The 26,386-nt window shown below is 38.9% G+C and overlaps 3 protein-coding genes across 3 annotated transcripts; all 3 read left to right on the plus strand.

Moving 5' to 3' along the window:
• Positions 1-3,495: 3,495 nt before the first annotated feature.
• On the plus strand, positions 3,496-6,014 carry LOC114251867 (uncharacterized). The gene is made up of 5 exons (XM_028186649.2): positions 3,496-3,706; positions 4,460-4,621; positions 5,186-5,347; positions 5,505-5,669; positions 5,751-6,014. Exons 1-5 carry the CDS (start codon positions 3,527-3,529, stop codon positions 5,898-5,900), a joined length of 819 nt encoding a protein of 272 aa, XP_028042450.2. The 5' UTR covers positions 3,496-3,526; the 3' UTR covers positions 5,901-6,014.
• Positions 6,015-14,408: 8,394 nt separating this feature from the next.
• On the plus strand, positions 14,409-18,004 carry LOC114240598 (uncharacterized). Its single transcript, XM_028171194.2, has 2 exons — positions 14,409-14,568; positions 17,535-18,004. Exon 2 carries the CDS (start codon positions 17,550-17,552, stop codon positions 17,898-17,900), a length of 351 nt encoding a protein of 116 aa, XP_028026995.2. The 5' UTR covers positions 14,409-14,568; positions 17,535-17,549; the 3' UTR covers positions 17,901-18,004.
• A 4,966-nt stretch (positions 18,005-22,970) lies between these two features.
• On the plus strand, positions 22,971-24,122 carry LOC149500869 (uncharacterized). The gene is made up of 2 exons (XM_089735273.1): positions 22,971-23,256; positions 23,410-24,122. Exon 2 carries the CDS (start codon positions 23,416-23,418, stop codon positions 24,073-24,075), a length of 660 nt encoding a protein of 219 aa, XP_089591399.1. The 5' UTR covers positions 22,971-23,256; positions 23,410-23,415; the 3' UTR covers positions 24,076-24,122.
• Positions 24,123-26,386: the final 2,264 nt, after the last annotated feature.

A 26,386-nucleotide genomic window follows, 5' to 3' on the forward strand; every position in this document is an offset into this window, starting at 1 on the left:
TGTTGTTTTTTATTCTCGAATTGTTTAGCGACGATTTACGACACAAGAAAAAACTTAACTACTTTGATCATTAACCTCACCGAATATCATATGAAACTACCCTCATTTAAAAACAAGGAAATATATTCATAATCAACCGTCCCAAGCTAGGATTTGCGCCTGCTCAATAAAATTAGTGTCAGAAACTTGCAAACATAGACGACAAATAACAAAATGTAAAGGCAACTATCACAGATAAAGTTAGCTAAGAAGTTGACCTGAGACCAATACCAGTTTTTGTCTACAAGGATTAAGAATACACTCAATTAGTGAAATTATTGCTGACGTTAATGGTGTTATGACAGAAATGTTCCCTGAAGTGTTAACACTTGTACTAAGGTTCATTACTGGTTTAGGGACACACAGAGAACAAACATTCAAAGATACATTATTGTTTAAACTAATAGTACAGTTTGAAAACAATATTTCGTATGTTATGAGATGTTATGTTACGATCTCTTGGACGCTAACTATGTACTTTACATCAGGCGGACCGTAAACGCGGCTGCTCAAAAGGACAGATTTTTTTTTTTACCAGAGCTCAAGTACAAATACGAAGTACACTTTTCAGAATACACGATTTCATTGTCTTGCAAAACTCTTAGGATAATACAAATAATACGAGAGGACTTAAATTTTCCGAATGGTCGTCGAATGTCAGATAATAGGGGTTAAAGTATGAAATTGCCGTTTTATTGTAATAGGTATTTCGAATTGACATAGAACCTCCATGGTTGGAGATTTTTTAGTGAAACGTTGAGTGGTACCTGCAAGGTTCTTTTCTTAAAATATGTGCAACATTCGATTATCGATTTTCACTTTTTTTTTAATTCAGCTTGGACAAGAAAGATGGATACTTCGTAAATTCGAGTGATTTTTGAATACGAGTTCCGACGCGGAACTAACGCTGCAGAAACATCTCGCAATATCAATGTTGCGTTTGGAGAGAGGACTGCTAATGAACGCAGCGTGCTATTTTGGTTAAAACGCTTTCGTGATAGAAATTTTGATTTGAAGAACGAACCACGTGGAAGAACGACCACACATGTGAATAACAATGAATTGAAAGAGATGGTGGAAGCCGATCCGAGCCAAACTACCGTGGAATTAGCGGCACGGTTTAACGTTACCTTACCAACAATATTGACTCATTTGCGTCAAATCTATAAAAAAAAAATATGAAAAATGGGTGCCTCATGATTTGACTGATCAGCAGAAAGAAACGCGTGTTGAAACTTGTGTTGCCTTATTAAATCGATACAGAAATGAAGGAATATTGGATTGAATTTTGACATGTGATGAAAAATGAATTCTTTACGATAACCGTGAACGAAAAATGCAATGGCTGGCCCCAGGTCAAGTGCCGCAACAGTGTCCTAACGCAAAGCTTCCTATTCCGCCCTGTCAATTTCTGCCGTGAAGCAGTGGTGCGTTTCGGTTTGAAGGGTGGGGCAGCCGTTGTAACTATACTATGGGTTCTAGTAACCACTTAACAACAGGTGGCCTGTGAGCTCGTCCACCCATCTAAGCAATAAAAAAAAGCTTACCAATAAAAAGGTAATGGTAACTGTTTGGTGGTCTCAGCATGGTGTTATTTACTATAGCTGTCTCGGAGCTGATCAAGCAATAACGGCAGATGTTTACTGTGCCGAATTCCGAACAATTATGGCAAAACTTATGATGGCAAAACTTACAGTGAAACAGCCCCGACTCATGAATCGATCTTCACCATTATTGCTTTATGATAACGCGAGACCTCATACAGCAGAAGAAACCGTTTTAACTCTACAGGAACTGCAATTAGAAGCCATTCATCACCCTCCGTATTCGTCAGACCTCGCTCCAACGGACTACCATTTTTTTCGTGATTTGGACAATTTTCTACGTGATAAAAAGTTTTCTTCCCAGGAGGCAGTGCTTTCACACAGTTTGTAGAATCTAGATCACCAGAGTTCTATCGCAAAGGCATAAATGACCTTCCTATTAGATGGCAGCAATGTATAGATAATAATGGTAGATATTTTAATTTAACAAATATGTTAAATGAAAAAAACAACGAATTTAATTTTTTCGGTACAAATCGGCAATTTCATGATGACCCCCTAATATGATTGCGAGATAAAAATTTATCAAAATATTGGCGCTTTGTTGTAATAATTTAATTACTGTTCATTGATAAAATTAAGCATTAATATAGATATCTTATTTTTATGTTATATGATTTGAAACAATTTTATACAGGGTGTAGTGTGATGTGATCGTTTCTGAATCCTGAATAAAGTAATTGATCGCTCAAAGACATTTTTTTTATTTTCCCTACCTATTCGCTGTTAGCTAAGAGTTTATTTAAGCTACGCCCGGACGAGTAGGTGAGCTCACGGGCTCAACCTGAGAGAATTAGCCTCACTAGCCCTAACAAGAGCAGTGCTTCGCAGAATCTACCACCGGATCGAAATAGCGACCAACTGAGAAGATCCGGCGAGAAACTCGGTGAGCTGTGTAAAGACAAAAGAGGGAGGTCGAGGGTTTTGATGGTGACGTCCGGTGCATTCGTGTTGAGCGATGCACGGATGTTCGAATCCCAGGCGGGTACCAATTTTTCTAATGAAATACGTACTCAACAAATGTTTACGATTGACTTCCACGGTGAAGGAATGACATCGCGTAGTAAAAATCAACCACGCAAAATTATAATATCCGTAATTATTGATGGTAGGACGTCTTGTCAGTCCGCATGGGTAGGTACTACCACCCTGCGCCTATTTCTGTCGTGAACCTGTAATGCGTCTCAGTTTGAAGGGTGGGGCAGCCGTACTGTACAAACTGAGACCTTAGAACCCATATCTTAAGGTAGTTGGCGGCATTTAGGCTGTATATGTCTATGGGCTCCGGTAACCACTGAACATCAGGTGCGCCGTGAGCTCGTCAGCCACCAAAGCAATAAACAAAAATACTTTAAAACGTGAAACAAAATTTTAATTATAAATAATTTTCATTAGAAGTATGTTAAGTTTTTGGGCTGCAAAAAAATTTCTTTAAGATAACATAAGGTTTTTAACAATAACATTCAATGTTTCTGATACATCTGTAACATAAGATAGAGTTAAAATAGGATTACTGTTTACAACCATCATCCACCGCAAATTACGTTACGTCAGTGAACGTAATAAATTAATTACGATATATTTTATTATTTTTATCAACGCAACTAGTATAAATAATGAAGTTTGCAATAATATTTCCAAAACTACTTGAAAACAGGTAAGTGAACTCTTTTGTTTTTCAAATGTATCCTATAAATGCGGCATAGACATTTTTAGTACACTAGGACCAACTTCAAATTGTAATGTTCGTTTTGGGAGGTTGATGTCCTCAGTATTCGACTTTAAACCTCAATTTTTGGGACATGCAAGGTAACATGAAAAGGATGACCCTGCATGATTTCTAACAATCCTGCAACTAAATTGAAACTTGTTTTAGATCAAGAATGAAATTCATTACTGTATTCGCCGCTATCCTGTCGGTGGCCTTCGGCTACCAGACTACCTGGACCGTGCATGAGCTCTCCAATGCCATCCAGAGTCCGTACACTTCTGCTGCGCTCCTGCCCTACCTTGAGACAGCTCTCAACCAAATGATGGCTGCTCTTCACGCAGGAGAACAGATTGTAAGTATATTTTTATCAGTGGTTACTAAAAACAAAATTAGAAAACAAATGATAATGTCCATTGATTGATTTCGGAACGACAAAAGTGTCGAGCGACGTTCGCTATTACACATTTTCCCTTTCAATTCCAGCCATCAAGGGCGACGCATCGATTTCATATTTCATACAATAATATTCAATCTTTAATTTGTCACCTATGGACTAAAAGCAATAAATACAGTCCACGCTCATTTGCCACAACGCAACATATGGTCCTTCGAGCTATTAACAGGTTTCCATTGCTTTGCTTTGAATGTTTACAATCAGGGCGTTCTCCAAATTCAATATTGCTGTTGTATTATTAAGAAATTAATGGGAAGTGATGGTATTTTAGATGATGATGACGTGATTAACGTTAGCCAATAGCTTCACCTTTTTATTGCGTGTAAATTAGGCGGTCCCCGTTTTCAACGAATTTTACCAAAATCAACAGCATGAGTTAGATTGTATTAAATATGAATATGTCTCACGTGGGAACTCAAGTACTCATTTAAAATACAAAAACTTAGTAATAGTCGTCCTCTTGGGTTTAAAATATAAAAATGTTTTTATAAAAGCAGTTTACCTGTTTCTGGAGATCAGCAACCACAGTAATGTTTTAAATTGGATTTAATTTTTCATTGCGTCCATTTCATATCATAATTTATTTAGGGCCAATTAGATATTGATCTAGGTAGATGCCATATGCTATAATTATATTGTTTTTTTTTTCAGGAAGCTGTAACCGTTACCATTCCCGCTTTGGACCTCACCGCAATGACCATTCCCGACCTGTCTAATGCTCTGCAGGACCCTAAAACTGAACCCGCTATGATTCCTTACCTTGGCCAGGCGCTCAACGAGGTCGTCACCGCCGTCCTGACTGGACAAAGCCAGGTACTGCGGGAAATTTAATTTAATTTAGTATTATACAAATAATATAATAGAAACTCGGAAAATTATAATTTGCGTAGGTAATTACTGGTGGTAGGACGTCTTGTGAATCCGGTACCACCACCCTGCCTATTTCTGCCGTGAAGCAGTAATGCGTTTCGGTTTGAAGGGCGGGGCAGCCGTTCTACTGTTAAAAGTGTGAGAGCTTAGAATTCATGTCTCAAGGTGGATGGGGGCATTTACGTTGTAGATGTCTATGGGCTCCGGTAACCACTCAGCACCAGGTGGGCCCTGAGCTCGTCCACCCATCTAAGCAATAAAATAATAATAATATAACAGTATACCATAATTGCAAAATAATGAATAATATATTTTAATTCTATTCCATTAAATTCTAGCTTTATTAAGCTAAGGTCTCAGGTTTTAATGTAGTTTTATTGGTTTTAATCTTTTTTTTCTTGTTTTTTGAAGTTTGTTTTGATTAATCAAGGAATCGTAATTAAGGAAACCAACTCATAATCTTAGTTCCTCATTTTAAATCAAGTTTCGTTTTTATCTTATTTTCAGGTTGCCACTCCAGTGATTATCCCTGCTATGGAAGTCTCCCTCTGGACCCTGAACGAGATTTCTGCTGCTCTTGAGAGTCCCGTAACTAACCCTGTTCTGGTTCCTTACCTGGAGAATGCCCTCAACGTGATCATGGACGCCATGTTCGCAGGACACCAAGTGGTAAACGACTAAATTATATTTAATCTCATTTGATTATAGTTGCCTTAAACTGACTATAGTTTAAGTTTATTTTATAATCGTTATTATTACATTAACATAAGTTATGTTGTATTCAAAAGAATAGCCGAAATTTAAAAATTGCATTTTCTAATTTCAGACTTCAGTTTGTGTTGCCATCCCTGCTGGTGTACCCCTAGAGGTCCCCGTTGAGATCCCAGTCCAGCCCGTAGACGTACCCACCCTTCCCATTGAAGAGGCTCCTGCTGCCCCCAGTGCTCCTTCTAGCGCTCTAGTCCAAATCATCATCAACGTTAACACCGAAGTAAGTACATAAATTTTGTTGATCACATAAATGTTTTTTATTAGCGGATGTTTATTGATACTATGTTTAAAATGTTTACAGGCCGCCGTTGCTCCTTCCCCCGTTGAGGTTCCTGTCAAGCCCGAACCAGTCATTGTTGTTGAGCAGCCCATTATCACTCCCGAACCGGTCATTGTTGCTGAAGGTCCACCCGCGGTGTCCCCAGTGATCGTCGCTAGCCCCGAAATCTAAGTTAACCCCATCGACATCAACGCCATCAACCCTCTCGATTAAGAAGTTCGGATCTATTTTCGAAATGTACGCACTATAAAAATCGAATAAAATTGATTTATGATATAAATAATCTTTGAGATTATTATTTTTAGACAATTAATGCTCTAAAGTTGCATTAAGGTGGAATGCGTGTCATAAGTATTCGAGGAATGTAAAGAAAGAGAGTGAAATATTAAAAGTTTCAAAGAGGTTTCGATGAAAGATTATCAAAAAGTTAATAACAGAGTCGTATACCCGCAATTGATCCGTCGAAGAGTGTGGCGGGATCCATATTTCACTGTGTGTTTGGAAATTATTGATCATATGATATTTATTATTATCGCTATCGAACTACGATGAGTCTACAGCAGATCTAGTATTGAATCGTTTGTGTCGAATATAGTTTGTCAGCAATATCAGAGAGACACCACTAAGCCAGCTGTCGAACTAGAATTTAACAAGTTTCCGCGGGACTAAATTTATCGATAGTCCCGAATACTCGACTTCTCTGTGATGCTATACTAAAACGAATTTGCCCAGACCCGTACGTGAAAGCGGCAATCCATCAGTTTGGACTCGTCAAGGAAACATCTTTGACCACGCGTTAAGTACAAAATTTATAAACGAAAAGTTGGATTATTGGGATCCTGGCATAAGCTTACGAGTAGTGTTCTCTATTGTTTTACTATATCTATTGTCTTTAAAAGCAAACGAGTATTCGTATTTCGCAATTAACACGTATCTTGAATGACTTGAATACGATTAATTTTAATTAATCCTCTTTGGAGAGCAAAAGAGTTCTCCATTTCAGGGCAAAGCCTCGATCGTCTTACTTCGACTGTGCTCAGAGAGATACTCGCCCACTGGGTTTCTCATCGGATCTTCCCCCTGGGTCGCGATTCCGATTCAGTGGTAGATTATGCCAAGTACCTACTGCTCTTCTTGCTAGGGTTAGTGTTTTTTTTTTTATTGCTTAGATGTGTGGACGAGCTCACAGCCCACCTGGTGTTAAGTGGATACTGGAGCCCATAGACATCTACAACATAAATGCGCCACACACCTTGAAATATAGTTCTAAGGTCTCAGTATAGTCACAACGGCTGCCCCACCCTTCAAACCGAAACGCATCACTGCTTCACGGCAGAAATAGGCAGGGTGGTGGTACCTGCCCGTGCGGGCTCACAACACGTCCTACCACCAGTAATAGTAATACCGCCAGTAATTGGGCGAACACTAGCCATCAAAAATTGCCGAGTACAGTGCTATTGTATTGCAACGGGGACAGCTGAATTCAATTCGTTTTAACGCCAGTGATGGGTTTTTAATTTCCGTATGAATCGATTTTCTATCTATTAAGGTTCGAGTAAATTTTTATCGTTAAGACGCTCGTTTACTCCTAAAAAAAAATGTGCGTGTACTTATGTACGCGCGTAAGAAGTTATACTTTATTTTTATTATTATTTTTTTTTTTTTTTTTATATTTAAATTTTAATCAATTTGAAAAAAAAACCGATTAAACAACATCCTCAGACACGCATATTGGACATCTCTTTTCTTGACATCGTATAAATTCGGTAATTCTCGGTACGGTTCGGAAAGTTCACCTGCGGCTATATTCAGACTCGCCAAGTTTCGTCGGTCGTATTGTAATGAGCGATTTAGTGGGCAACTTCATTCTGTTAATTTTGTGTCAGGGTGCGCGCGCATAGTAAAATTTCACTCGCATCAATTTTTCATAACGCGCCTAAAGAAGTATAACTTCAAAACGATACCACAGTACTAGTAGTATTCAAATCTCCCAGGCAGGTATCAATCAAAAACTGTTGCAGCGCATCTGTCCAAATCATTGTTTACCTCAATACCGATGCTAAGTACCTACATTTTGACACTAAGCTTCGTACCGTCACTTCGTCATAAGTTATTAGTACTATGCCGGCTTATCCGAGTTTCAATAACAGCGCGATTGGATAAAGAATGCACGAACGGACAGTTGATAAAATTACTAGCAAATAAAGTAATCAATAATTTTGAGTATTTAGATAAGGCTTGATATATTAGAATGGTCATCAACATGAAGTCAGTGCCTAACGGATCCATAACAAAAATATTGAAATAAATCACTAGGTAAGGAAAATAAGGGACTGTATTTCACAGAATTTTTTTTCTCGATGTTTCTTAAAGTAAATGTCTATTTCTTCAACGAGCTGATTTTAATTAAATCCCATTTGGAGAGCCAGAGTTCTCCATTTAAGCTTCGATCGCCCTCATTAGGGGCCATCCATAAAGTACGTCACACGAATTTTAGGACTTTTGAACCCCTCCCCCCCTCCTTGTCACAGGTTGTCACATTTTTATAACCCCCCCCCCTCCTGATGTGACGTCACACATTTTTTAAATTTATGTATGTATTTAAAAATAATCGAGAGAAAACAGCTATTTTCATTTTTTACTTATTTTTATTAAATAATAATCTAATAAAATCAACATAAAGTCCAACATTTCATAAAACCGAAAAAACAAACGACTAGTTAGAAAATAATAAACGATTAATTATATTAATTAAAGATAAAAAACTTAATTATCGAGTGTCCATGGACTTTGGATCCACTCTTTTATTAAATTTTAACATGTGACGTCACAAAAGTATTGACCCCCCATGCCCCTTGTCACACGATGTCACACTTCGGTGATACCCTCCCTCCCCATTAACGTGTGACGTACTTTATGGATGGCCCCTTAGAGCGTGTTCCGAGAGAAACTGTGATAGCCGGTTACTCGTATATCTCGGACGAGGCGCACAAAATACCAACGCAATATATAATTCGTTATTAACAGTGTGCTTAGTGCGAGTTTTTTAACGTTCTCGATAGCGTAAAAGTTAAGTCAAATTTATATGGAGTTGGAACATTTGCCGCTAGGAGTACTGTTTTAGCTGCAATTTCAGGTAACTTTTACGCTATCGAGAACGTTAAAAAACTCGCACTAAGCACACAGATCCCGAATCCAATAGTACGAAAATGAACTCGGACTCGAACAGAATTCGCTTCAACACCGCTGAGAAAAAAAAATCATTTCCGTAGAAATCTATTTGCTAATAAGATAATAAATAATGTATAGATACTAAACAAACATAAATTTCCAAAACATAAAAAGTAAACAACTAAACTTTTACTTTTATTCATTAATAAATTATTTTAGTGTTCAACGCGACTCCCTTACCTCCTGTAGTAAATAGAAATCGAAATTTCAAGAAGCAAAAATAAATAAACCAAAACGATGTTAGTTCTCAGAGCAATTAAAGGGAAAAATTACTTTATTTGTTGGCAGTTAAGGTTGATTTAAGATTAAAAGTTGTTCAATATAAGTCTTTTTATTAAGTGACAGGGTTAGTTTATTGCTTTGATCACTTTATGTGACGAATGATCGTAAGTATTAGATAATGTTTTGGAGATTTGTGACTTTATTATATGGTGCCATAGTTGTAATTAGTTTGAACTTAAAACTGTTTCAAAACTTTTTTCTACGTTTGTTAGTAAACGAATGTAGCTATTTATGTGTATATTCACGCGGACAGATTTTGCTTTAATTTTGTACGTGTCCCTTTATCTAGTTACTATTGTTGATCGAAATACGTAGTCTAGTCTGAGGGTTTTCTGTGAGATTTAATTATCGTTCCAGCGATAGTCGAGAATAGTGTTGTAGAAGACTTACCTTTGAAATAGGGCGATTAGTTTTATTTTTTTATTTTTGGTTTGTGCCCTAGTCCAGTATGGTTATTAGAGAAACCATATAAATCCGAACTTAAGTCTTGTCGCTCATCTTGAGGCCCAAGTTTCAATTCTTGTGTAGCGATTAATTCACAAATTTTTTATTTTTTTTATTACATAGATTGGTGGACGACCCCAGCTGGTTTTAAGTTGCCGGAGCCCATAGATATCTACAACGTTAATGCCGTCACCCACCTTGAGTTATGAGTCCAAAGGTATTAACATAGTTACAACGGCCGCCCTACCCTTCAACCCGAAACGCATTACTGCTTCACGGCAGAAATAGGCAGGGTGGTAGTACCTACCCGTGCAGACTCACAAGAGGTCCTACTACCAGTAAAAATAATAGGCAGATTTGCCTATAAGCCTTATAATCAGTGTTGATTATTATTCTTTACAAGAAAGAATATTAATACTTCCCTAAAATTCTTGCTTGTTCTATTTGATAAATTTTGTGTGTGTCAGCCCTTCGAATATTAAAATAACATTTTATCGGGTAACTTTAATGAAGCATTTTTTCATCATCTATATATTAATACGTGAAGCAAAAACTTTGTATCCCTTTTTACGAAAATTGCGCGGAGGAGTATGAAATTTTCCACACTTATAGAGAATATAGAGAAGAAGTGCACAATGCTAATATTTTTTTTAAATAATGCATAAAAGATATATTAAATCAATAAAGAAAACATTACACACACTACCATTTATTTGACACACACACATATACTCTTTGTTTATTGTCAAACTGTTGTTATTGCTTAAAGTCTGTAGTCAAATTGAGAATACTTAGGTTAGTATTGTTTATCTTTAATATTACGAGTATTTGTCTATAGTGTAACCTTGGCGAAATCTGTAACAATAGGACCATAATAATGTAGAAACTTATAATTTCAGTTAATTATAGTCGAATTTCGACTACTGCGGGACCACTAGTAAAATTAATTGTAGAGGTTTGTGGTGTTGTTTCCTGTACGAAACGTTACCAAAAAACTAGTTAATTCCACTGCAAAATATAAGACAACCGTATTATAATAACGCTGTTGAGAGATCCACTTCATGTCGCAAGGTAGATGCTGGTATACACGTGGTCTATGGGGGCTCCGGTAAGCACTCAACACCGTATAGGCCTTTAGCTCGTCCGAACATTTCATCTCAAGCCGGAACGTATGACTGCTTCACTGCCAAAAGTGGCAAGACGGTGGTACACGCGTGCAAGTTTTTAACATTTCATAGAATAAAATAAATTATACATTAAGGACACTCGTTATAATTCTTTCATTGAGCAAGGCATTCGTGAACTTTGCCTAAGTAGGTTTTTCCTTGAAAATTTGGTACGTACTATTGTTACGCACTGGGGTTCGGGATAAATAAAAATTCTACCGAATTACAAGTTAACACTGTATTAGCACTTAGAAAACTTAAAACTCTCAACAAACACTTGAAAATTCTCAATTCGCTTCTACCGCTTCGCTTCAGGTGATCCGTTCGCTGTTTTGGAGTAGTTCCGATTACTAACTGACTGCGTGTCATCTCTGCAACGTTTTTATAGTTGAGACGAAATCCCTAGAATCGTCGAGAATATTCCACAAAGGTCTAGTATTGTGTGTTTCTGCTATCTGACAATAGATGGCGTTGTACTTCTCGAGCTACTATATACTTCGATATTCGTTCGACTATTCGGCGATAGATGGCGTTACTCTTACCGGCGTAACACTATGTATGTGGTTTAGTATGGATTTGCATACCGGGACAGTCGCATAGACGTCTTATCCTTTAGACCAAGGATGAGCTACACGCGGCCAGCGGACCGCTTGCTGCCCGCCAAGCATTTCTAAAATTGAATTTATTTTATCGCCTTTCTCCTATCAATTCGTTTTTCTGTCCTTTTCTTGTTTACTTGTAATAAAGAAATTATTAATAAGTGTTAATCTATTTGCGACACGCCAAAAAAATTAAACTGGCCCATTGATTAAAAAGGTTGTTCGCCCCTGCTTTAGACTATGACGTTTTGTTTTACTTCTAGTTGTGACCCAGCCCTGCATTGTACTGTCTTTTGGTGCCGTAAACCATTCACGAGTGTCTGTTTAAAGGGTACAACAACTTTCACAACCTTCACCTTCGATACAACCACGGACATTTCTTATGACACAAGGTGCGGGCCCTTCTACATGTACATTTTTTCGGTCCGTCTGTCTGTTAGTTAGTAAATCACAGATGCCTGGGTTCAATCCTCGATCTGGCTAATTTATTCAATAAATAAAAATCTTATGTACCTACATAAGAAGTACCCTACATACCTGCAATATAGAAGAAAGTCTACCCTTTCGAACAAAAAGCATTATCAGAATCGATTCAAGCATTCCGAGTAATCGGCGAACATACATAGATAAAAAATTATGGTCGAATTGATAACTTCCTCTTTTGGAATCAATTAAAAAGCGTGATTTTGGTATTAAATAGCTCCTTAACATTCTAGTACTCAACAATATTTTCACTTGCTACGTAAATGAAGAGGCGGGTAAAATTTTGCGTTATGCCAAAGTAACTATTCCACGCGGACGAAGTCGCGGGCAAAAGCTAAAATATTAGTGGATCGATTATTTAATTAGTAGATACACTATGTACGATTTTAAATGACATTCATGATTGATACTGATAAGTTCACATTCATAGAAATTAAAATCATTTCACATAAGGTGTGTTGTTACATAATTTGTGTTAATTACATTTTTATTTTTACATCAATCCATTTTCCCCTATTTATAACAAGAGCATTTAGATTTGAAAAAAAATCCTATGGTTTGACACAAAGGAAGGTAAGGATTTCGTTGAGGCTGGTTAAAAATTACGAATGGGCAGGGGTTTCAAGTAAAAACAACTCCTGGAGATGAATAATGCAATGTGCTACGAAGATTGTTGAACATTTAACATGTTTTCTTGGCGTAAGGTACGATTTAGTCTTAAGGCAGCTAAATTACCTACTTCTCTCAGTCAAGTCAGTCTTTATTACCGTGCAACAAGCGGCTTTAAGAAGTCTGGGCAACTTGGATGAAGAGAAAAACCATAATAATCAAGTTTAATCTTAATAAGAAAATTATGCTAAGAGGCCGTCATTGTGGCCTAAAAGATAAGACGTCCGGTGCATTCGTGTTGAACGACGCACCGGTGTTCGAATCCCAGGCGGGTACCAATTTCTCTAATGAAATACGTGCTCAACAAATGTTCACGATTGACTTCCACGGTGAAGGAATAACATCGTGTAATAAAAATCAAACCCGCAAAATTATAATTTGCGTAATTACTGGTGGTAGGACCTCTTGTCCGTCCGCGCGGGTAGGTACCACCAACCTGCATATTTTTGCCGTGAAGCAGTAATGCGTTTCGGTTTGAAGGGTGGGGCAGCCGTTGTAACTATACTTGAGACCTTAGAACTTATATCTTAAGATGGGTGGCGCATTTACGTTGTAAATGTCTATGGGCTCCAGTAACCACTTAACACCAGGTGGGCTGTGAGATCGCCCACCCATCTAAGCAATAAAAAAAAAAGGCCTCATTATTGCATGTCTTCTTCCACAATTCCTCAATCAAAAGAATAGTGGCCCCAATCATGTCCTTACAATGGTTATGTATGTATCTATTACAATAGTTATATTATGTATAATGGTTATATATTATATGTATCAGATAAAGTAAGAGCTAACGCGATATACAGGCATGTGACAAAATATTATCTAGTTTCTCAAGGTAAGCTAAACGAGTCCGGTTTGGTCCAAAATTACATATTGCAACATCTACACAATAATCTTCAGATAAGATAAAAGATTGTGGGAACTTTTGATTGTCATCGATAGTTCTGAGGGAGATGCATCATTTTTATCATGTTATTGTTTAAAATTCTTATCGTCCTATGACACACAAATGACCTCTGAAATCGTAGGACATTACTTTTTTTTAGGAAAAAAGGTTTACTGGTGGCCCGAAGGCCTTTCCAGTTTCACCAGAAAAGGTGGACGAGCAAAGGCTCAGCCAGTAGGAATGAACATTAATGCTTCAAAAACCATTGTATTAGATATTCATAGTTTTTTATATAAATCATTATATTTATAGTTAGTATTTACATTTACAATAATGAAAATGTTGACATTCAAAGAGTGTTTTGTTTGGTTTGGTCTTTTTTAACATATTATGTACATATGGCCTCGTTTGGAGCCAGTACCTTTAGAGATATATGGTATTTATTTTTGTCTCGTATGTAACATATGTATGTGTTTTGGTTGTTTTTGCTCATATACATAATGTTCTTATCAATAGTTCTTCATAAATAAAATGATAATACGAAATATGTATTGTTTTATATACATATTTCCATTTTTATATTTAATAATTACGTAAGAATAATTCGTAAAATTTAACGATTAACTTTTAATTATTTATTTTTGTAACCGATTACCCAAGGAAGGCATCGATCATCGAATTATCAGAAAGTAAATAATTACTGAATTCCCAATAGGTCGAGTTCCGTTGGCGAGTCATTTCACACGACCTAATCTTATCAAGTCATTGAAACGTTGACAATTTTTTTTCCTGCAAAATGCATTACGCACTACAAAATTTTGTATAAGATATTGATAAATATGCTATGTGAAATTTTATCAGTGGTTTGCATTGTGCGAATTTTACCGCAAATGTTTGTGAAGCATCGTGTGTTTCTGATAATAGTTTGTCGTTTTTAGGGCATTCTGACACATAGAACCCAAGTGCGCTATCTCGATGTGATTTGATTGTGTCATTTATAAATAGGAAGGGCAGGTGGGTAGTGTCATCAGTACACTAGAGCGGATCTCGGGATCAAGTTTGAATTTTACGCCGACATAACTGTAAGTATAACTTGTTTTTAACTATTTCTCCGTTACGAAACAAACGTACCATGTAAATAATAAATTGATTAATAGATTTATGGTATGTATAAAGCTGTAGATATGTTATCTAAATATTTATTATTTCTTATACAATTATTGTTGTGGTATAAAATTTTTATCTATAGCTACTCGGATACGTATTTTTTTTTATTTTTTATTAATCGATATTCACACAATTTACATTGAAAGTTGTTCGCGTGATGTTCTAACGATAGTTATTTTATCTTTCTTTGAGTATAGTTTAATTTTCAATAATGAAATTTTGTGTCTCAGGGAATACTAGTAGATGATAAAGTAATGATTAAAATATAGTAATTTATTAATTTGCTTACCTCGTTCAGTTTAGCATGAGTATACAATATTTTTTATTGCACGGTGAAAACGAGTTTCCAGCTTACCCTATCTTAATTGGTTGGTGGAGCCCATAGGCATCACAACGTTAATGCCGCCACCCGCTTTGAGGTATGAGGTCTAAATCTCAATTGTATAGTATAACATTAGTCTGAACCCACAGCGCATTATAGCTTCGTAGCAGAAACAGATATTTTCATAATCCGGTTCATGATTGTCGTTGATGACATGTCGTTATTCATGCTTTTTTTTTGGCTTAGATGGGTGGACTAACTCAAAGCCCACCTGGTGTTAATTGGTTACTTGAGCCCGTAGACATCTACAATGTAAATGCCGCCATCCACCATGAGTTATGAGTTATAAGGTCTCAGAATAATTACAACGGCTGCCCCACCCTTCAAACAGAACGCATTACTACTTCACGACAGAAATAGGCAGAGTGGTGGTACCTACCCGTGCGGACTCACAAAAAGTCCTACCACCAGTAATTACGCAAATCATAATTTTGCGGGTTTGATTTTATTATATGATGTTATTCATTCACTGGGGAAGTCAATCGTGAACATTCGTTAAGTACGTATTTCATCAGAAAAATTGGTACCCGCCTGCGGGATTCGAACACCGGTGCATCGCTACATACAAATGCACCGGGCGTATTATCCTTTAGGCCACGAAAACTTCAAAAATTTTCAAATTGATCATCATAAAATTTATTAGGATTTGGTTAGGGTAATGTATTCTTTAACACTAGCTGCGCTCACGATATTGTATTGTTTAATTAATTACCTATTTTTCCTTCCTATCTGAGCTGATAGCCAGGGGGATTATGCCGGCTTAACCGGGCGAGTAAGTAAGCTCACTGGGGTCTAACCTTAGGATATTAGCATCAGCTTGGAAGTATACTTGAATTTTTAAACATGCAATATAATCATAGCACGATTCAGAAAATTAATGACGTCATCTATTGAGTACTAAAGTAAACCTGCATAGTTTCTTAACACTTTAATTAAATAGCTTAAAATTAAGTGATAATTTGGTAATTTTTTTAGGTACCGTTCAATTCTCTACGATGTAAAGTAAAACTAAAGATCGAAATCTATCCTTGCACTGGTTATACCTCTATTATTTCATTTATACAATTGTATTCAAACGAAGGATTAATTTGTTCAACTTACTGAATACAGAAAATATTTATATGTAAATTGATATATAATAATAAGAATTAAAGAATAAAAATTCAAGAAAAATTAAAAATAAAATACAGAGGAACTAAGCTGCTTAACGGCGATTTTGTCTGTTAGTTTCGACTGTGTGTATTTTTTTGTATGTTAATCGATATTTGGAGCGATTTTGAAAATATAAAATTTTGTTGTCCAAAAAACATTTATTCTACTCCCGAGGTGGCCCCATTGTTAAATTTAATAGTTATGAATGACAAGATTTATTGGCCAGTGTGTTTTTTTTTATTGCTTTGGTCGGTGGACGAGCTCACGGCCCATCTGGTCTTAAGTGGTTACCGGAGCCCATAGACATCTACAACGTAAATGGCGCCATCCGCCTTGAGACATGAGGTATAAGGTCTCAGAATAGTTACAACGGCTGTCCTACCCTTAAAACCGAAACGCGTTACTACTTCACGGCAGAAATAGGCAGGGTGGTGGTACCTACCCTCGCGGACTCACAAGAGGTCCTACCACCAGTAATTACGCAAATTATAATTTTAGCGGGTTTGATTTTTATTACACGATGTTATTCCTTCACCGTGAAAGTCGATCGTGAACATTTTTTAAGTACGTATTTCATTAGAAAAATTGGTACCCGCCTGCGGGATTCGAACATCGGTGCATCGCTCAACACGAATGCACTGGACGTCCTTTAGGCCACGACGACTTCAAACTTACTTATACATAAAATTAATAAATATTTATGTGACAATTTCACAAAGCGTTCACTAGTCGAATATCCTATACGATCGCGTTTCACTCATAAAAAAAAGATAAGGTAGGCAGACAAAGCTTACCGCTCATCACGCCGAATTCGTCAATGTTCACGACGAATCATGTAATATTATCACAGTCTCGATAACATTTGTAAAACAGTTATCCCATCCGTACAAACGATTGTTCCATGCATGAATTAACCGTGGTACTCATCCTTCTAATCACTCAACAGGACCTAACATTAGCATCTAAGAAATAATAAATTAGTTATTGGATAATTATGTAGTAAAATAAGAGGAATACCCTCACTAAGCAATGAAGGGAATCTCTAGCTTTGATTTAGGGTTTTTTTGTAAAGTTAATTGCATTAATGGGAGTTTCCGGCTTGTAAAAAAGTTTTATTTGAAACGTAAAAAGCTAGAAGTTTATTTTTTATACAAACATAGACAGTAGCTATCACAATATTGAGTTGTCCAAGAATAATAACACCTTAATCCTCTGGGACCACGAATACTGTAAAGCACATCAAAACATAAAAATTAAGGTAATGACATTAAAAAAACGCTAGATTAAACCGCAAAAGGCATTTTATTTTTCCCGATCAATCTGTTTAAATTTATTTTCGTCTTTCAGATCACAAACAGAATCATGTCTGTCCCGACAGTAACGGTAAGGGAATTGTCTGACGCCATCAACGACAACACCGTCAACGCGACCCCCAAAAAGGTCTTGGAAGGTATCCTCAACGACTACATGGACCTTCAATACGCCAAGGAAACGCCGTACACCACAGGCAAGCAGGTCCTTCCCACCGGCACGACTATTGATGACGTAGACAAGTCCATCTCTGACGACAGCGTCGAGAAGAAGTTCAACGATCTCTTTGTGAAAATTTCCGAGACGGAAAAGAGTGGTGACCGTTCACCTCAATCAAAGAATGACGGAACATGGGATTCAAAACTTTCTCCCGTCTTAGTTTTAGTTAGACCTAATCTGTAAGCTATTTAAATTAGAATTTATTGTTTTTTTTTTGTTTCCGCATTTTTCTTACTTATATATGTATCGCTTTTAATTTATTTAATAAAATAATAGGTTAACTGTCATATGGGACGTTTATTTTTACTTTTTTCATTTTAAACCTTCTATAACTACTTTTAATGTACCTACTTTGAAGTTCGGACCCTCTGATTTCGAAGCATGTTTAACACGTTACACGTATGCACTAAGGGGTTTATTTGGCATCGATCTATATTTCTATATAGTAAATATATAAATGTAAACGTGCATAAAATTAAATGCTTATTAAAACAGTGAAAGGCCTGAATCATGTGGTGTTCTGAGGTTACCGGAGCGTATAATAAAATAGAAGTCGAAAGCCGCTATCCCTTTGGAAATATTACGTCGTCATCTCGACTGTGTTATATAACGGCTGTCCCACTTTTTCCATCGTAACGTATGATTTGAAGTCGTCGTGGCCTAAAAGATAAGACGCCCGGTGCATTCGTATTGAGCGATGCGACTGTACCGGTGTTCGAGTTCCGCAAGCAGTTACCGATTTTTCTAATGAAATATATGCTTAATATACTTAGTCTGGCCATAAATACTGTTACAATTAAAAATAAACAAAATATTACATTTGAATTTGGAATCTGTCATTTTTATATGATTGCTCATTGAGTTTTCTCATTTTGGCGCCAATACATTATACAATATCTTGCGATATTAAAATGAAGTGGGGTGATAAAGAGAACCGAATCGCTGTGATTGCATTACACAAAGTAGGTATAGAGCCAATTGCAATTTTTAAAACTCTCCATACGCTTGGTATTAGTAAAATATTTGTGTACCGGGCTATTAATAGGTGCAATGAGACCTCCTCTGTTTGTGACAGAAAAAGATCTGGCCGTCCACGTAGTGTTCGTACGAAAAAGGTGGTCAAAGCACAATAGGGTGGTAAAATCGAAACAACTACTGAAGCGGTACGCAAAGGGAGGTCATAGAAAATTTTTGTTTACGGATGAGAATTTTTTTACAATTGAGCAACATTTTAACAAACAAAATGACCGTATTTATGCTCAAAACTCTAAGGAAGCTTCCCAATTAGTCGACAGAGTGCACCGTGGGCACTATCCGACTTCAGTGATGGTTTGGTGGGGTATTAGCTATGAAGGAATGACTGAGCCATACTTTTGTGAAAAAAATATCAAAACATCGGCACAAGTGTATCAAGATACCATTCTTGAGAAGGTAGTGAAGCCCCTTAACAACACCATGTTCAATAATCAAGAATGGTCCTTCCAGCAAGACTCGACGCCAGGTTATAAAGCTCGGTCTACGCAGTCTTGGTTGGAAACGAACGTTTCGGACTTCATCAGAGCTGAAGACTGGCCGTCGTCTAGTCCCGATCTTAATCCGCTGGATTATGATTTATGGTCAGTTTTAGAGAGTACGGCTTGCTCTAAACGCCATGATAATTTGGAGTCCCTAAAACAATCCATACGATTGGCAGTGAAAATTTTTCCCATGGAAAGAGTGCGTGCTTCTATTAATAACTGGCCTCAACGTTTAAAAAACTGTATTGCCAATGGAGACCACTTCGAATAAGCTTTTTATACTTTAAATTGTTATATATTTATGTATTAAACTAACACATTGTAAAAGTAATAAATGTTATTTGCAATAGAACTTTTTTTCCTTTGTCTCAGTATTTATGGCAAGACTAGGTATATAAGCCATAAAAAAAAATCGGCACAGAAATAGGCAGGATAGTGGTACTTACCCACGTGGGCTTACAATAGGCTCTACTCGTACGTAACTATCAGTTTGCGATTGCAGTACACCGGGGAATAATATTCAGGGAGCGATGGTGCTCATCAAAAACCCACACGGGAAGAGTTGGGGTCGTGCCAGTCTAGGCTGGATTACGTAACTGAAATGATGATGATTAACATATAATGACAATCACATTTCTCTGATATTTGGATCAAGGTAGCTTAAGCTTTAATCACTTATCGTAAATTTATTATAGTATAATAAATTAAACAGTGTTGTTTTGGTTTTTGTGCAGTTCAATCACGAAAAATAGTAATAGTAGTAAGTAGTATTACCTTAAATTCATACAGTGCATTGTTTTCTATATACAATTTTGGGCATAGCTCATAGTATAATAACATTAAGACGTTTTTTTTTAATTTTATGACAATACTTAGTTCAGCCATAAGTTCTGTTACAGATGAAAATGCACTTTTGAAATGAAGTAATGTAATATTATTAAAGTTCATACCTACATATTTATTAAAGTCTCAGCAAAAAATAAAAAAAATATTCTATTCGAAATGGCCACCTTTGGCTTTTATACAGGCCTTTAATCTTTTTGGCCACGAATCTATGGATTTACGCACTGTTTCCAAGGGAAAAAAGAAAAGTTAAGAAAAAAAGAAAAGTATTTATGTCACAGTATTTATGGCCAGACTGGTTAGTTATATTTTTTCATAGGAGTTTCACATTCTCATAGAGTACCAACGGTTGATTTATTTAAATATGTACATAGAATACACAGATTATAAATAACATTTTATGAATGATTTCGAGTTATCGTATTGTCAATTTTGACTTCCGGTATGAGCTAGTAATAATCTCCCATGCCATTAGAAATGATAATCGCTGACACGTCATTTCTTAAATTAGTTTGAAAAGTCGTATTTCCGAGAGCTTGAAAAATCAAACTTAAAACAGACAATTCTGCTATTTATACAAAAGTGTGAGTTTGTGATCGCCTTTTGCGGTTTGCCATTTCTACAAAATCACACAAAACACATCTATCTCTGCTATATTCGGATCCAACGATCGTTTCATAAGACATATCTATACTATTTGCCTAATCATATTTAAATTAGCATTTTGTACGTTGACTTTAAACGAGATGTCCTTCGAAATATTTGTTATTCCTGTTACAGCTTGAGAACGATATGTTTATATTTTACAAGCGGCCCGCTCTGGCTTCGCTCGGGTCTTTAACAAAAATTTCAACGATATTTGACGTTGTTTTTTTCTCTTTAAATAAAAGAACACTTATTGCGGCATAACTGTAATAGTTAGACGTATGCTGTCGCGACACTTTTTGTAAAAATAATTTGTTCTACAAAGTCGTAGTACATTATTTTATTCTATCATCAATAGTTTTCACAGGGCACGCGATGTAAATAGTATTTTAGGTTAGTTTTTACACCGTGGGTTACATTATTGGAGTTTTAGTAAGGATCCCTAATTTTTTTCAAAAAAGATTATAGCCTATGTCTCTCGGGAATAGTGTAGCTTCCAAACAGTGAAAGAATATTTCAAATCGTTTCAGTAGTTTCGGAGCCTATTCAATACAAACAAACAAATCTTTCAAAGCAAATCAGTATTGTCTTCTCCGTTGGTTGACAACTGATTTTTTTGGTAGCTCTAACTAGTTTTAGTGTTATTACATATATACTTTTTTAATAACTAGTTTTATTTAATGTCAGCAATCTGCACCAGACAAAAGGTGAGGCGTTCTCCACGATTCATCGAGTCATCAAACACCGGGTAAGCTGCCTCGACGGTGCGTAGACACCATGTGGGGTTAGCCAACCGCCTTGACCACGACTCGGGCACGGACCGTCGAGAATGGGCCTTCCGCGCCCGCAGCTCACTTTAGGGGAGATGCGCCACGCTCAAAGCACGAAGCTCGTTGCGCCACCGTTAATCGGCAGCGAGCGACTACGCCTCCAGCTGCCATAGCGGCGTCCCCGCCAACACACACACCGCCTCGAAGGAGACGCTGCGATATCCACGAATGACTCTGATAGCAAGGGTGCGCTGCGGCCGGTGCAGGAACTGATCCATAGCGGCACGGTTACGCGGCTTAGCTCATACAGGCGCACCGTACAGGGCCATCGATCGCACCACCCCCGCGTAGAGGCGGCGCACAACCTGATCCGGCTCCCCAATATTCAGGAGCAGCCGGCTCAAAGAACCAGCCGTCCTCATCAATCGGGGGACTAGCTCCGCAAAGTGAGTATGAAAAACCCACCGGCTGTCGAACACAAGGCCGTGGTACCTCAACTGCACCCTGACCTCTATCCGGACGCCTCCAACCACGATATAGACGTTGACAGGTGGCGCTCTCCGCAGTCCGTGAAACCATAAGGTCTCGAATTTACTGAGCACCATGTCGAGACCCAGTCTCTTTATCCTCCCGACGACGAGGCCCACTCCCGCTATGTCGAGACGAACAGGCTCTCTATAATCATCTTCCCGGGCCACGACCAACATGTCGTCCGCGTAGCAAATATCGCGGAGGCCCGGGAGAAGAGCGCCCCTCAGCACCCAGTCGTACCCGATATTCCACAAGAGGGGGCCGAGAACCAACTCCTGCGGAACACCACACACAAGCAGAAAACGGTGAAGGATTCCACCGTACCCGGTACATTCGACCGACCTGGCCTCTAAATAGGAGCTAACCAGCTGGCGGAGGTAGAGGGGCACTCCACGCCTCTTCAGTGCCTATCACGGACCAGGGTAGGGTGTTAAATGCATTGGCGATGTCAAGAGAAACCAGCAGGGCCACCCCTCCCCATGAGACAGCCTCGTTGAGGAAGCCCGCACGCGAAATATCGCATCCACGGTCGAACGACCCTCTCGGAAGCTGACCCGCTCCGCCGATGGGTTTGTTTTGTTGCCAGCTTAGTTTTTAATATACTTACTGTATAAATAGTAGATTAATAATGAGGTATTAGTATGTTTGAGTGTAACAGTCAATGTTTTTCTACGAGTCACTTCTGAAAGAAAATACGCTTATTTTTTTTGCTTATATGGGTAGATGAGCTCACAGCCCACCTGGTGTTAAGTGGTTACTGGAACCCATAGACATCTACAACGTAAATGCGCCACCCACCTTGAGATATAAGTTCTAAGATCTCAGTATAGTTACAACGGCTACTCCGCCCTTCAAACCGAAACGCATTACCACCACCACCGCACCGCATACCACCTACCTAGGTGGTACCGGTACCGGTGGTACCCGTGCGGACTAACAAGAGGTCCTACCACCAGTAATAAACAAATACCCGCTATACAAATCATCAAAACAAACTTATCGGTCGTCAAATCTACATTCCTCTTAAGGATTAAATTTTTAATGCTATCAGCGACTATAACAATAAGGAAGCTTTACTGCCTTTATCGTTAACAGTCAATAAATTATAAGAAATTTATAGCGGAATTAACTATGTATGTCTAGCAGTTTTCGTCTAATCTTTATGGATTTACAAATATCATCGGAATCTTATTTCAAGCGTTAGAACGTTTCGGGATTTCGTATAGAACGGAGGTAAGTAATTTAAAAATTAAAAATAAAAAAACATTCAAAGATAACATAGCTTTATACTTTATGTAACTGTCACATCCATAAAGTCGTCCATTGACGTCTTGTGGGAGTTTTTTATTATTATTGTTCTCTTTAGGTTTTTATTAATTTTTATAGGCAAACATGAAATTTTTAATATTGGCTTTATTCGTGGCGGCGGCAACCGCTGCCCCCCTCGATGGCAACACGGGTGCATTTGAAGTTATCGTGAACGGTGTTCCCGAAGGCGAAGCTTTGGAGATTGGTCACATTGTTGGCATCAAACTTAAGGAGCACGTCGACAATCAATTGGTAGCCAGCAGCGACCCCCTTCACCCATTCACCGCCGTCGGTCTCGCCGAAGCTGCAGCTGCTGCCGCCGAAGAAGCTGGTCTTGAACCTATTAATCCCGGAGAGCCTGAGCCTATCGTTATTCCTGAGCCTGTGTTACCTGTGAAACCCCCGCAACCAGACCCCATCGTTCTTCCTGAACCTGTTTTCCCGGTGGAACCATCTGAACCTGTCGTCCCCGTAGAACCATCTGAACCTGTTATCCCCGTGGAACCTGAGCCCATCGATAATCCTCCGGTAGATCCGGTTGTACCGGAACCAGTGTTGCCAGTTGAGGAGCTGCCCCTTCCTGCGCCTCAAGCTCCCAATGGCGAGATTTTCAACGATGGAGTAGTACAGGTTACTCTCAATGCTCCCGAAGACGCTGGTGTTTTCGCCACAGTTCAGACCTGGTTCAATCTGTTCGTCAACTATTTCAGTGGCGGAGTTCAAACCTCGCAGCAAATCGTATAAGCTAAGGATTAACTGATATGATGATACTTTTCTAAGTAATTAAACATTTATCTAATTCAGATTTGATTTTTTACTATACACATAAAATATAGTTTTGAATTTCACCCCGATGGAAGTTAAAGACTTGATCAAAGACCTACGTCCTCGCAAGGCTCCCGGTTCCGACGGTATATCCAACCGCGTTATTAAACTTCTACCCGTCCAACTCATCGTGATGTTGGCATCTATTTTCAATGCCGCTATGGCGAACTGTATCTTTCCCGCGGTGTGGAAAGAAGCGGACGTTATCGGCATACATAAACCCGGTAAACCAAAAAATCATCCGACGAGCTACCGCCCGATCAGCCTCCTCATGTCTCTAGGCAAACTGTATGAGCGTCTGCTCTACAAACGCCTCAGAGACTTCGTCTCATCCAAGGGTATTCTCATCGATGAACAATTCGGATTCCGTACAAATCACTCATGCGTTCAACAGGTGCACCGCCTCACGGAGCACATTCTTGTGGGGCTTAATCGACCAAAACCGTTATACACGGGAGCTCTCTTCTTCGACGTCGCAAAAGCGTTCGACAAAGTCTGGCACAACGGTTTGATTTTCAAACTATTCAACATGGGTGTGCCGGATAGTCTCGTGCTCATCATACGGGACTTCTTGTCGAACCGCTCTTTTCGATATCGAGTCGAGGGAACCCGCTCCTTCCCACGACCTCTCACAGCTGGAGTCCCGCAAGGCTCTGTCCTCTCACCCCTCCTATTTAGCTTATTCGTTAACGATATTCCCCGGTCGCCGCGGACCCATTTAGCTTTATTCGCCGACGACACGACTGTTTACTATTCCAGTAGAAACAAGTCCCTAATCGCGAAGAAGCTTCAGAGCGCAGCCCTAGCCCTAGGACAGTGGTTCCGAAAATGGCGCATAGACATCAACCCAGCGAAAAGTACTGCGGTGCTATTTCAGAGGGGAAGCTCCACACGGATTTCCTCCCGTATTAGGAGGAGGAATCTCACACCCCCGATTACTCTCTTTAGTCAATCCACACCCTGGGCTAGGAAGGTCAAGTACCTGGGCGTTATCCTGGATGCATCGATGACATTCCGCCCGCATATAAAATCAGTCCGTGACCGTGCCGCGTTTATTCTCGGTAGACTCTACCCCATGATCTGTAAGCGGAGTAAAATGTCCCTTCGGAACAAGGTGACACTTTACAAAACTTGCATAAGGCCCGTCATGACTTACGCGAGTGTGGTGTTCGCTCACGCGGCCCGCACACACATAGACACCCTTCAATCTCTACAATCCCGCTTTTGCAGGTTAGCCGTCGGAGCTCCGTGGTTCGTGAGGAACGTTGACCTACACGACGACCTGGGCCTCGAATCTATACAGAAATACATGAAGTCAGCGTCGGAACGGTACTTCGATAAGGCTATGCGTCATGATAATCGCCTTATCGTAGCCGCCGCTGACTACTCCCCGAATCCTGATCATGCAGGAGCCAGTCACCGTCGACGCCCTAGACACGTCCTTACGGATCCATCAGATCCAATAACCTTTGCACTAGACGCCTTCAACTCTAGGAGCAGGCTTAGGGACCTCGGTAACCGTACTCGTCGAACTCGACAAAGAGTTCGCCGTGCAACCTAACCCATGAATCAACTCGCTGAGTTTCTCGCCGGATCTTCTCAGCGGGTCGCGATTCCGATCCGGTAGTAAATTCATTCGCGAATCAGCTACTCTTGAGTTGTTAGGTCTCCTTCGGAGGCGCTCGGGTAGCTGTTAGCAAATCCCACCCCTCCTGGCTGAGCCTTTGCTCGCCCACCTGTCCTGGTGAAACTGGAAAGGCCTCCGGACTACCAGTAATCCTTCAATCATAAAAATAATAATAATAATAATAAAATAAAAAAGTTTTGAATTGATAGAATTGAAACGGTACCGTAGACTTTTTTGCTGCTTAGATGGGAGGACGAGCTCACGGCCCGCTTGGTGTTACGTGGTTACCGGAGCCCATAGACGGCAATAATGTAATAGCTACTATTCACCTTGAAAGGTGAGTTCTAGGTCAAAGTTTTAAAGTACAACGGTTGGGAATCCACCCTTCAAACCGAAAAGCATTACTGATTCATGGCAGAAATAGGCAGTGTGGTGCGTACGGACTCACAATAAGTGCTACCAAAGAATGTTCATGCCATCTTCTATCTTCTATATGTTATAAATAAAATTTGCGTAATTACTGGCGGCGTGAGTCCGCACGGGTAGGTACCACCACTCTGCCTTTTTCTACCATGAAGCAGTAATGCGTTTCGGTTTGAAGGG

This window comes from Bombyx mandarina, chromosome 19, assembly GCF_030267445.1.
Source record: "Bombyx mandarina strain Sakado chromosome 19, ASM3026744v2".
Lineage (NCBI taxonomy): Eukaryota > Metazoa > Arthropoda > Insecta > Lepidoptera > Bombycidae > Bombyx > Bombyx mandarina.